Source organism: Cervus elaphus, chromosome 18 (genome assembly GCF_910594005.1).
Source record: "Cervus elaphus chromosome 18, mCerEla1.1, whole genome shotgun sequence".
Lineage (NCBI taxonomy): Eukaryota > Metazoa > Chordata > Mammalia > Artiodactyla > Cervidae > Cervus > Cervus elaphus.
In genome coordinates, this window is record NC_057832.1 from 93,704,986 (window position 1) to 93,719,149 (window position 14,164).

The following is a 14,164-nucleotide window of genomic DNA, read 5'->3' on the forward strand; positions in this document are numbered from 1 at the left end:
TTCACTATACAATATATTTTTTTAATCTAGCATGTAAAATTTTGAACTTTATTTAACAAAGCTTGGTCAGAAGTTTGTTGGATCCATTTGGTTTTAATTTTTAAAAGCAGGGTATCCCATTCAATTTCTTCAGCCTCACTACCCTCACTTTTGGCAGCACTAAACACAGAAAAGACCAATGTCATTTCTCTGCAGACCTTGACATCTGTTAGTAGCTTAACAACATTTTGAGGAAAGAGGAGGACAAGTGTAGGGAAAAAGATTAAATATAGCAATATTAGTTTACCACAGTTTACTCTGAACGAAAATGCAGCTATAGATTTTAGAAAGACAAACTTTGAGGTCCTCACTTAAATTTAACCACTGACATCAGTGACTGTTAAAGGTCATAGAATCTTTTAACAAAATGTTTGCCTAAATCAGCAAACATCCTTGGTGGAAGACCCCACATACACTTAGTTCTGCCTGTATTTTTGCTACACTTAGGCCAAAAGCACAATATAACTTCAAAGCCAAAAGAATGACATGTGAACTAACAGGCATGGGCACTCACTGGAACTGCCATACGCTTTCTTGGGAGAATTCCCCAGTGGTTCTTATTTACCAGCTAGGAAGCCAAAGCCAACAACTCTGACCTTGTACATAAGTGTCTCTGAGCTCTATGCATTGGATACTAAGAGATACTTCAGGTTTCGTCTTGCCAGAGCTACAGAGGCTAGTGTATTCTTCTGAAATATCAATTAGCATCATGACAACGTGAAGTGGGAAAGACAAAGGAAAGAAGATTTCTATGGGCCCATCAAAAAGCAGCATTAAAAGAAAAACACTGATGCGACAGCTTCAGCTCACAGAGGTCCGTGTTCTTTCCCAAAGGCTGATAATCTGATTTGCACACACACACTCTTCAAAACAGACAGTGAGGTACACAGTGTGTTGACTCACAGAGTGCCACCTGAGTTGGACATCAATGCTTTTGCATATTATCCAGATTTTCATCAAAGCAACAAAACCCACATCTTTAGGCCTCTTACTGTTACACAGGTATCTACCAGAAAAAAAAAAAAAAGGTAAGAGATACAATTTTGAAAAGCAACTGAACAAAATTTTACTTCTGCTGTAGGTCTATATGTTCAAAATGTCCCAAATAAAGGCATACTACCATTTAGTATTTCCTAGAGTCAATTCGAGAAGGAAAACCTACAACCATAGTTGATACATTATGCTAGGATTTAAAGGGCTCTGGCAAACAAAGGTGAATGTTTTAAAATATATAATGCTGCCCTAAATGAGGCCTATAATTTAAAATATTTTTAGATACATAAAAGTTCTAGCATCTAAAATAATTATTCAGAACACATTTCCTTCCCAGTCAGTAGATTTGGCAACCAGATTTCCTGGGTATTAATAAAATTAACTGTGGAAAATTAAATCAACATCTCAGTCTATAATTAAGTTTACTGAACAGAAGTATTATTAGATACCAAAAATTAAACATACGGAAGCAAAGTATAAAAATTAGTATAAAGAAACTTTAAAATATTATGACTAATTCTCCATGGCATCAATATCACAATCATTGTAATTTGAAAATCAAGGCTTAATATATGCTAAAGTCCTTACTTAGATAAGGACAAAAATGTATATCGAAACACTAGAAAAACAACAAGTTCAAATAGCTGGACATGAGACGGAGTTTTATTTTTAAAACACACAAATTTCACCCTCTTTAGTACTTGTGTAGAGAAGTTGCAGTTGAATTTTCTCCCTACATAAAGTGCTAAGAGAGAACTCATCTTAACTTTAACCACTGGAAAGACTCAGTTACATCTTCAGGAGATGCTCTGGGTTTCTTACGTTTGCAGAATGTCACACTTGCACATGGGGCATGTCCTATGGGCTAAAAGCCAAGGGTCGATGCACGCCTTGTGGAAAATATGTTTGCATGTTAAAATACGTACTACATCTTGAGGCTTGTAAATATCGAAGCAAACAACACAATTGTCTTCATCTGGCTCTAGCTCCTTGTCCCCTTCTTGGAGCACTCGCAGCTGAAGCTTCCCAATGGCCTTCCGCACATCTGCCTTTAGCTGCCTTCGCCTCCTGGTGGAGGAGTTGGGCCCTCGCGGTCTCCAGGCACAGTACAGGAACAGATAGGCCGCGGTGGCAGTCAGGAAGGTGAACAGAGACATGACGTAATGGCTCAGCCAGGGCATGTGCATTCTGCCCACTTCAATGATGATCTTCACATAGACTCCTTTCTGAATCAAGTGCAACAGTTCCATGCCTTTCAGGTTGCCTATCATCACAGCAACTATATTTTCCGTTCCCTGGTGAGACATGGGGAATACCTTGTTGCCTGTACCTGGGTAGTTATAGATGATCACCCCGTTTGCTCCCTTCTCTGCGGCCACGTTGATTTTGTGTGTGAAGGTACAGCCACCCCGTTCAATGAGGGCCAGCCAAGGGTCTGCTTGCCCAGGCCTGCTGAAGTTGGTCATAGGGTTACAAGCATTCTGATTCCATCCTTCGGGAAGTACCACCACACCAGACACCCTTTCCAGAGGAGAATGATTCCCGAACACTCCACTCTCTCCCAATTCTGATATGAGGCGATTTCCTACCTGAAAGGTTATATTCAGGTGGGCTGTCCAAATGGCTTTTCCTTTTGAGTCAGGAAGGCTTAGTAGTAGAAAGATGCCAAGCCTCCACAGTCGAGATGAAGCAGAATTGTGAGCTGAAGAAGTAATTCTAAGTAGGCTCATTCCTTCACTTGCCTATTAACAGACAAACGTGAAAAATACAGTAGCATCCGTGGTAGAAGAAAGTAAGGAAGTTAGCTTCAAGGGTTGGTAGGAGATAAATAAAGCACAGGAATGGAAAAGGTCTGCATGGATCAAAGATATCTTGCTCCTTCCAGCATTTTTATTTTTGGTAGATTATCTTTCTCATAATGAAACAGAATAACAGAATTTGTCATTAGCACAATGTGATTTCAAGAAAACTGTGACTTCCTAATGGGGGAAATTGTGACATCAGAGCCAGTTAAGCCAATCCGAGAGTTTATATGAATGCACTGCATACTGAAATCCTATTGGCCAAAAAGTTAGACAGTCATGACTCATAACATATGCTAATGTGAATAAACTCTAAAGCAAAAAACAGATAATTTTTTAAATACCTGAGTTTCTTTCCTAGTTCTGGATAGACTGAAAAGCTGCCTAAACACTTTTTCCTCATTGTTTTCCCATCTGTGAGGCAAAACAGAAATCATTCATATACAAGTGCACGTTTCTGGCCAGTCATCAGTTCTCAGGTATGGTTTCATACTCCCCAATATGCCAGTCAGTCCATGGGAAGCGGAAACGAATCATTCCCTCTGTCTTCCAACATTAAATGCTCATCCCAGGTCTAAAGATTCAACATGAGGGGAATGTAAACTGACATTTATCAACACTGACAAAATGAAGCCTTACCAAGAGGACGGTTATCATCGTATCAGAGGCTTTTGTTAAACATGCAATTATATAACAACTGAAGACAGGATTTTAAAAACAATGCAATTTAGCTTGCTAAAGATCAGTTGTTGATCTTGAAAGCTGAAGGAATTTAAGCAGTAACTATATTTTAGCTCAAAACATCTCAAATCTAAAGGCTCTTCATATGGTTGAAAAGACCAACTTGAAAAACTTAGTATTAATAATTCATTGTCTCTTTCTCATTGTACGATGAATTGCTTAGGCAACAAACGGCAGCCAGAACTTCCTCCCTCTCTTAGGACAAACGCACCTGTAAGAAACAATTTTTTACCCCCAACATAGCAGTTCTCAAGTGGGGGATAATTTTGTCTCCCAAGAAATATTTGGCTGTTTCCGGAGACACTCTGGATTGTCACAGTGGGAGAGAACTAGGGGGATACTGCTGGATATTCTACCATGCACAAAACAGCTCTGAGCAGGAAGTAATTACCTGACCCAAAATGTCGATAACAGCCTTGGGAGGGAGGGCTCGTCCCCAAATTCACTTGTCCCCGAGAAATCAGGTCTGAGCTCTTATCATGAAGTTTATAATTGGCAATACATCCAATAAGGAGGAGTCCCCAGCCTGTCTCCATTTCCTGATCTCTTTGAGATAGAAATAGCAGACACTTGCACAAGTGCCTATGATCCCATGAAGCCTGATTCAAAACTGCATCCATTTTATCAGGACCATATGCAGGGGTCTTCTATCCTGGGGCCAGGATGTCTGAACACGAAAGAAGGGAAGTTGGGCAGTGGGGGTGGGGGGAGGAGTGGAAAACAGATGACTGATGTTACTCTCTGTTAGACCCTTTATTCAATATCTAACCTTTCTATCTTTTTAACATCCAAGAATTAAAGAGGCTTTCATTAGCCTGCCTACAAAGTTCAACCAAAGGAGACTGAAATATACAAAGGTTGGTTCATCCCATGCTCCAAATATCCCTGCCTGCCCTTCCACTTTGCCACCCTACCTCTAAGTATAGTAAGTTGATTTTTCTCATCTACAGGCTCATTGCATTATCCCCAGGCCAGCTACTGTTGTTCCAGGTTTCAACGGGAAGAATGACTGATCACATTCAGAGGCACAGAGAGACTGTTCTCACATCTCTCCATAGAAGAGCAAGGCAATTTTATTTTCCAGAAACATAACTAGACTTCCTTCAACATCTCCTTGGGTAGCAGTGCTTTAGAAAATGCACATTGAATGGACCCACTGGTAATTAGGGTAGAATTATCATGTTTGGCTCAGGTTAACCATGATTTAGCCTGCTAAGGGAAAACCCCTCCCCTGATTGAGCACATGGCAGGAGGGAACATGGAGTTAGCGTCCTGCCACCAAAGGGAACGGGTACAAATTGGAAGGTAAGCAGGTAAACAAAGTTCCTGAGATTTACCCAACGGAATTATACCTACATAACCACTAACCACGATAAACATAATATTCACTATACACAAGGAAGGTACTGATATGAGCCAGAGCCTATGTCACCAGGGACACGGCACCGTGCTGTTCTCAGGGGGTCATCATCTAGGTGGCAGAAAACAGTTATACGCCAGTTAGGTACATGCATGTATATATCCTAATTTCTAGGTTCCAATTAAGTTCAAGAAGGTTGTAATTTTCATTAAGCTGGTGGAGAGAAATCGCCTGATCTCTATCCCTCCGCTATTCATCAACCTCTCAAGAATGCTCAAACATCCAGAAATCTCGACTTTGCTAAGAAAAATAGCTAAATATTATCTGGGCAATACTGTGTGAATGTATCTCCAAATGCAGAGGATACTGAAGAAGCTTCAATAAACTACCTCACAAGTTGCTTTATCCAGGTATTATTAGAGATCTCTAGGAATCCACAAAACACACTGGATTTGCCTTTAATCTTGAGAATAACAACTGGATAGGGTTTCTGTGAGTAATTAAATGCATCATAATGAGATTTAGCAGGAACAGAATACTGAATCCACGAAGACTGAGAACAAGAAAAAGCAAGTAAGGCTAGTGATAAATACTTTCTGAAAGAGGTATTTTTATTTCTAAAGAATTCTAATGGCAAAATTAGTTTAAGATGTTATTACATTTGATTGCAAATTGGTAAATCCTTACATTTTTTTCAAACTTTCTCCCATAAATTAATCACTACTGCTGCATATTCTCTCAGACACATGCAATTAAAAAATTTTCACATACAAATACATTTTACACTTATTTCTGAACCCATAAAAGAGCTCTGAATATGCTAAAATGGAATACAGCAAATTTAAAAAATAATATATGAGCTTTTGAATTACCTTGACAGTCACACACTATACTAGGGGGCAGATACAGATGTGTGAAAGTTACAAAATTTACTCCTACTCCTGCTCCTCATTCACTGGAAACTTGGGCAAACTCCGGGAGATGGTGTGGGACAGAGGCCTGGCGTGCTGCAGTGCATGGGGTCACAAAGAATCGGACGCAACTTGGTGACCAAACAACAGAAACGCCTCACTCATTATTCTTTATATTAAACAATATAATAACTTTCAATATCACTAAAAGCTCTGGTAACTAAATATATCAGAAAGAAAGAACAGCCAAAACAGACATTTTAAATTACCATCTCACTAGCCATCACTTCTTCGCTATGTCAGCCAGGATTCTTCTCTATAGTCTGCACTCCGAACAGTGAGATGCATGAGAAAAGGGTAACTTGTCTAAGAGCTCCCAGGAGCCCAAAGCTCCAAGAAGCCTTTATAACATTAGAGAAAGGGGATTCTCACTAGCGTTTCTCAAACACCTAACACAACACCCTGCCTCAAAGGGGTTTGTTCGAAAGAATGATCAACATGGTCAGCTTTACCACATGTGAGTGGGTACTTTTCACTGTCTTCATCATCATCATTCCACAGTCTAGAATTTGGCAACAGCATCTCATCTCCAGCAATATTTTGCTCACCTTGAATTCGTTCTGTTGCCAGAGAAACCTACAAAAACAGTAATGAAGTTCACGATGGCATTCCTATTTGTCTAAAGCCTTAGATGGCTCCCTCTATCCAAAGGATAACATCCAAGCTTCAAGAAACACCAACAGACACTTCTCCAGCCTGGTCCTCTCTCCTTCAATTCAACCTCATTTTCCACTATTATCAGTCCTGAAATATATGCTTCTTCAACTCAAAGGGCTTATAGCTTCCTGGGCTCCTATGGCAGCACTCATTATATGAAGACCTTAGACAGACTTTTTGTTCCTTTTATGAAACTGTACCTACAGTAGGAACTCTAATTACAAAATGGGCCTAAGTACTTCCCTCCTGATGATGTCCTTTAATATGTGACTTGCCAGGTCCTTCATCAGGAGGTGGAATTTATTTCTACACCTCTTGAAGCCGGATAGACTGGCGACTCAAGTTGGCGAACAGACTGGCACACATGTGATGATGTGCCAGTTCCAAGCCTAAGCCTCTGAAGGCTTTGTGCTCCCTCCCTTCCCTCTTGAAATCCTGCTGTCCTCCAGCACAGAAGGCTAGCCTGATGCAGGAGGGCACAAGCGTACCACCTGAGGCGACCTAAGTCAACCCACAGATGGACAAATATGTGCGAACACCCAAGATGAGCAGGGATGTCTCCCTAACACTGAGGTGATGGCACAAATGTGACCGAATCCAGCTGAGACCAATTGCTGAGCCCATCTAGACTCCTGAGCAGTGACAGACACTGACCTTTTAAAAAATAGTTTATAAAAAAATACTGCCCTTGAACAGAGATGCAGACATAGAGAACAGATTTGTGGACACCCCGGGAGACGGAGAGGGTGGGATGGATTGAGACAGTAGCACCGACACAAAAAACTACCGCGTGTCGAACAGACAGCTGGTGGGAAGCTGCTGTGTCACATAGGGAGCTCAGTCCGGCGCTCTCTGATGGGGAGGGGGTGCGTTGGGAGGGCAGGGAGGTTCAAGAAGCAGGGGACACATGTACACTGATTCATATTGTTGTATGGCAGAAACCAAAATTGTAAAGCAGTAATTCTCCAATTAAAAGTGAAAAAATCACTGCCCTTACATTGAGTTTTTAGATAGCAACTGATATAGTTCCCTCTACAAAATGCTCTGCTCTGTTAATCTCATGGTATGGGACTAAATCTTATTCTCATTCTTTCAATACTCAGCTTCTGGCACATCATAGGTTCTCAATGAAGGTTAATTAAATTGCCAGTGTCTTATCCTCCAAATTCTAACCTGTAATATTACTCACACAATAAGGCTGATCCAGTTAATTTTATCTCTGTAAAGGTGATCATTTAGTTCAAGCAGCAGCATAGTTAAATACGCACAACGTGGTTAACCTTTAATTCTTCTATAGATTGAACACTCATAAAACAGAATTTCTCATGGCCATATCTGAATGCTAAGATAAATGAGCATTTGGAATATAACCAAACTCCTTTATACTTTAACAGGCAGACAACAACCTACATAAATTATACTTTCTTCCACATTCTGAATTAAAACATTTGAACACCAAATTGAGAACAACTTTTCCTTCTCAATCAATCTACTAAGTTAGAAGACAGAATGACAATCAACAGAGAGAAACACATTACTAGTAGTTTGGAAAGTAATTGGGGGAAAAGCCTCACACCACAGCCTGTGCATTAAGAGAGCAGAAAAAGGAGCTGAACATCCTTAAGAACAAGATTAAGGATTAAGGACAGTAATTGGTGGTATTGTTATCTTTCTCTGAGCCTAGGGGGGAAAAATACATTTTAATATTAACTCAATCATTTAGACTGGATTTTTGCTCAAAGGGGTGGAGAAGAGGCAATATACTCAAAGCGGTGGGGGGCGAGTACAGAATCTTTTGAATAACCACAAGAACTTGCCCTGTTCTACTCACAGATGATTTTGCCCCTGTAGTTAAGAATCACTGAGGATGAGGAGCCTGCTTTTGGAGCTCTGTCATTTCAAAGTTGCCCTATAAACATGAAGAAGACTGGAGACCTTCTTAGGCTGCAATTGGTCATCAAAGATCTGTATAAGCTTTGTCTTCCTAAGACCAGTCCTCCGGAGTGCGGTTAACTCAGAGTGAGCTCTCAGCAGTCAGAAATAGCAAGGCAATGGTGATTAAGAGGATTTTCCCCCTTAGATCCCTTAAGTTTTTCCAATTCACAGGTCACAAACCCTTACTTTTTCATTAGGGAATTTAATCCCTCCTGGGAGGCAGCAGAGAAGGATAAAAACAGCAATAGAGTCATCACACTAGCAGAAATTGTACTAAAGCACAAGGCTACGTTTAACAGATCTGCCAGGAAACCCCATCTTTGCCATGTACCAGCTGCGTAAGCTAAGTCACCCTGAGACTCGGCTGTCTCATGTGTGGGATGGGGGAGTAATGCCTGCCTCTCCTGGCCGCGCTGAGTATCAGACGATCCATTTCACATCTCTTTGTACTTCATCAAGCACACAGCTAGCATGGTGGGAGTTCAATAAAAGGGTCCTGTCCCCATTCCCAATTTGATGAAGGCTCTTTTCCTGTTTTTAAGAACACTTTCTCATCCTTCAAGACTGACCCCAGGGACTTCCCTGGTGGTCCAGAGGTTAAGAATCCTCCTTGCAATGCAGGGAACATAGGTTCCATCCCTGGTCAGGGAACTAAGATCCCACAAGCTTCGGAGCAACTAAGCCCATGAGCTACAACTACTAAGCCAGTGCTCTAAAGTCTGCATGCCACAACTAGAGTGTCCTTGTGCTGTAACAAAAGATCCCATACGCCATAATGAAGAACCCACATGCTGCAACTAAGACTCAATACAGCCAAAATGAATGAATCAATCAATGTCAAAACAAAACGAGATGATCCCCATCTTTTTTGCAGTCACCCCAGTTGAAATATCCTGCTCCTATTCTTTCTGTGGGCTTCCCAGGTAGCTCAGCTGGTAAAGAATCCACCTGCAATGCAGAAGACCCCAGTTCAATTCCTGGGTCTGGAAGTTCCCCTAGAGAAGGGATAGGCTACCCACTCCACTATTCCTTGATGGCTCAGACGTAAGGCATCCACCTGCAATGCAGGAGACCTGGGTTCGAAGCCTGGGTTGGGAAGATCTCCTGGAGGAGGCCATGGCAACCCACTCCAGTATTCTTGCCTGGAGAGTCCCCATGGACAGAGGAACGTGGTGGGGTCACAAAGAGTCAGACATGACTGAGAGACTAAGCATATTCTTTCTGCAACTACTTGACAATCATTTAATTTTGCTATGTGTTACATAGTGTAATTAGATGCTTTATGTATGGCTATACTTTGGATGTAGAATGTCTCAAGAGGGGCAGTGTCCTCTTATTCCTGTAAACTCTGTTTCCCCCACCGTGTCCCAACACCAACACACTGCAATTTGCTCAAGGTACCCAACAAATGTTGGACTTTTCAAGCCCTTATTCTTCAAAATATTAAGATGTATCAGCAGCTTTTGGCAACCTCTGTATTATACAGTCATCCATTAAAAAAAAAAAAAATAGAACAGGCAACGATTTGACATGCCTTCCCTTCGCTAGGGATTACTTTGACAACAGTTGTCCAGAACAAGGCTTATTTAATATCACAGGATCAGAGGCCATCTGTCTCACATTTTCTCTCCAAAAGTCAAAAATAGATTCCATCCACATCTCTGAATCTGAAAAAATGATACAAAAAGGGAGTAATATACAGCCATAAAGTAACGATTATTTCTAATATATAAGCAACTGGACCCTACAAATTTTTAAATGCTCCTTTAATTATCTTTTGTATATCAAGATACACACACACACACATATACTTATATAAATATGTATCAGGTCGTAAGCCAAATAGATACTATATAAAGAAAAGTACCATATTTTGTTCATTTTGGTACTTCAGAGAAGGCCCTATTATCCTATCAGTAGTAACAGTTAAAGCAGAAAGTTTCTAAGTGCAACTATCTCAACAACCCATAGACCTTCTCTTCCCAGCTCAATACAGACTTAGATCCTGCAAACCCGGAAACCACCTAACCCAATACAAACTATATTCTTTCTACTCTGAACTGTCTCTGGCTTTTTATCATTAAAAAGTTTTGCATTTATGCTTACCAGTATATACAACATATGTACTTTTTAAAGTAAAAATAAGTGCTAGCTACATTCTAAAGAAATAAACAGTATTTTCTTCATTTTTCTACATCCTTTCTTAGGAAGTTATATACTGTCTGGGTATATTTTTATGCAGGTGTTGAAAACATTAATTTACTCTTCCCTCTAATAAAGGCTTTTTTGATTCTCAATTCTAAGTTCTTTGAGGGTAGGATTTTATTATATTTGTTTGGCTTCCTTCAGAGCCTAGCACATTGATTTGTATAAAATCAATTACTGATTTGATTGTTCATAGTAAAAGTGATTCTCTGACATAAGAGCTTGGCATTGCCTGTTCTTTACATACACTCCAGGAAGACAATCCAAGAACCATCTAGTCAATATCTACATTATTCTTTCATTCATTCATGCAAATATTTATCAAGAACCGACTTATGTGCACAGTTCTGGATACTAGAGCAGTGATAAAAAAAAAAAACAAACCCAATTTGGGGGAATTCCCTGGTGGTCCAGTGGTTAGGACTCAGCACCTCCACTGTAGGATCTTAGGGAACCCAGATCCCACAAGCTACACAGCATGGAGAGAAAAAAAAACACAACTTTTTTTAATATATTCATGAATCAATTGTTTCTGTGTACCCAGGAATTCAAAGATGAAGTCAAGGTTACACCTCACTCAAGAACTCTGATGTGACAAATAAGTAATGTAAACTAAGTGGCAGAGAGGTATGAAAGGAAGAATCCTGCCCACAGATGGAGCAGTGTGTTCACACACAGCCCAGATACCCTACGCTAAGGTACCACCTTCCCTAGTGTATTTCATGCAGTTGATGATAAAGAAGCCCAAATGGCACATCTGATCACAAAGCTTCTTTGACTCAGGTTCATGAAGCTCATGGAGCTGTGATATTATTATATTTAAAAACAAGTCTTTGTTTCATATCACATTCAGTTCAATTGCTCAGTCGTGTCCGACTCTTTGCGACACCATGAACCTCAGCATGCCAGGCCTCCCTGTCCGTCGCCAACATATCACATTTCATAGTATTAAATAGGTCTCATTAGTTTTAACATGAATAGGAATTGTTACATTTCATATGTGGTGGTTTAGTCACTAAGTAGTGTCCGAATCTTGTGACCCCATGGACTGTAGCCTGCCAGGCTCCTCAGTCCATGGGATTCTCCAGGCAAGAATACTGGAGTGGGTTGCCATTTCCTTCTCTAGGGGATCTTCCTGACCCAGGAATCAAACCCAGGTCTCCTGCATTGCAGGCAGATTCTTTACCGACTGAGCTATGCGGGAAGTTTCAGGTTTAGTTAAATACACAGGTTTAGTTAATTCTGAAGCCAAGCTTTCTGGATTTGAATCCTGTCCTTAATACTAGTTCTGCGACCTTGAACAGATTACTTGAACTTATGTGCCCTGGCTTCTTTACTTGTCAAACAGGGAAAGCAGCAGCACCCACCTTTTAGAACTCCTGTGAGGATTAAATGAAAAAAATGTACAGTACCTAAGGCATTTAGAACACTGTTCAGTTCAATATACAGTCTGATATGTGTTACCACCACTATCACCATCTTCACATTATAGTCTAAATTCACTTATTTTATAAGATAAGAATGATGATAGGGTCTTTAAAGGATTTTCACAATCCTTTAATTCTAATGAAGTCTCTTTTGACATAAAACATTCAGTATCATTTTTTCCATATATAACAACTACTGATCTATTTTTGTGCCTGTTAATATCTCCAGCTAAACAACTAATAAGTGACTGCCCATTACAGAAAGTATTTCATGACTCATAAAGGATACATGCAAATATAGCTGGATTGTGAATATTATCATCTTAATGTATATGCCAACTTCAGAAAAATAGTTTTTGCTCCTTCACACCCACAAGCCTCCCATAAAAACAAGATTAAGAGAAGAATTTGATTAGCTCTCCAGGCATGATTTTTTTCATTTGATACAGATTATACTAACAGGTTATACAGGCAGGAAAACTATATGACTCATTTCATATAACTCAAGAGGAAAAGTCATACAGTCTATCCAAAAATACATGTGGCAACCTCTTAACCTATATATATAAAGCAAATAAAGTATAAAGTATATGAAGTATAAGTATAAAAAGGGGAGATGGAATTCACCATTCCTTTCTTCTTTACAACTTTTGAGTTGTTGCTAGATGACTTAAGTTTTTGACTTGATTTTGCTCCATCTCTCTTATCCATGGACTGAAGAATGGATGTTGTGTTAGCAAGTGTGAAAACATTTTGTAATATATTCTTAAAGCTTCTGGGCGATCAGGTGCACTATCAGTGAGCAGTTAGAATCTTGAAAGGAATTTTCTGAGCAGTAGGTCTCAACATTAGGCTTAAAATACTCAGTAAACCATGTTGTAAACACATGTGTTGTCATTCAGGCTTTGTCATGCCATTTTTACGGAGCACAAGCAGAGTAGATTTAGCATAATTCTTAAGGACCTGGGATTTTCAGAACGGTAAATGAACATGAGCTTCAACTGAAAGTCACCAGCTGCATTAGTCCTAACAAGAGATCCAGGTGGTTCTCTAAATCCAGGCACTGACTTCTCCTCTCTAGCTATGAAAGTCCTAGATAGCATCACCTTCTGACATAAGGCTGCTGTACTTTGTTGAAGATGTGTTGTTTAGTGTAACCACCTTCATTATCTTAGAGATTCGGTCTCTAGCTAGGATAATGAATGGATCTGCTGTAGCTTCTACATCGGCACTTGCTGCTTTCACCTGGCACTGTTGTTAAGGGGATGGCTTCTTTCCTTTATCCGCATGAACCAATCTCTGCTAGCTTCAACCTTTTCTTCTGCAACTTCCTCACCCCTCCTAGCCCTCACTGAATTGAAGAGAGTTAGGACCTATTTCTGGATTAGGTCTTGGCTTAAGGGGATGTTGTGGGTAGTTTGATCTTCTGTCCAGACCACTTACCCTTTCTCCTGTCAGCAAGGCTGTTTTGCTTTCTCATCCTTCACAAGAATGAGTGATACACTGGAGTAGCACTTTTGATACTCTTCATGAACTTTTTATTTGAATTCACAACTTAGCCAACTGTTTGGCTCAAGAGTCCAGCTTTTGGCCTATCCTGGTTTTCAATATGCCTTCCTCATTAAGCTTAATCACAACTTGTTTTGATTTAAAGTGAGCAGTGGGTAACTCTTCCTTTCACTTGAATACTTAGAGACTACTGTGAAGTGAAGTGAAGTGAAAGTCACTCAGTCGTGTCCGACTCTTTGACACCATGGACTGTACAGGTGTCAGAATACTGGAGTGGGTAGCCTTTTCCTTCTCCAGGGGATCTTCCCAAACCAGGGATTGAACCCAGGTCTCCCACATTGCAGGAGGACTCTTTACCAACTGAGCTATCAGGGAAGCATAGGGGTTATTAAAATTGGCCTAATTTCAACATTGGTGTTTCCAAAGGAATAGGGAGGCCATTTTTGTTACATTAATAAAATGATACGATTTTTCTCTTTTACTTCTTAACGTTATCGGTGATATTAAGTTTTTCTAATACTGAAT

At 40.1% G+C, this 14,164-nt stretch overlaps 1 protein-coding gene across 24 annotated transcripts in view; it reads right to left on the reverse strand.

The window, feature by feature from the left end:
- Positions 1-14,164, reverse strand: part of CADPS2 (calcium dependent secretion activator 2) — a 571,224-nt gene that overhangs the window by 390,498 nt on the left and 166,562 nt on the right. Inside the window, exon 3 of one of the 24 annotated variants that reach the window (XM_043872604.1) lies at positions 1,668-2,774. The exons of the other annotated variants lie outside the window; for them this stretch is intronic. Within the exon in view, the coding sequence (XP_043728539.1) occupies positions 1,851-2,774 (924 nt within the window). The 3' untranslated portion in view covers positions 1,668-1,850. Of the gene's footprint in view, positions 1-1,667; positions 2,775-14,164 lie in introns of those variants that run through there. 24 annotated transcript variants of the gene reach the window in all.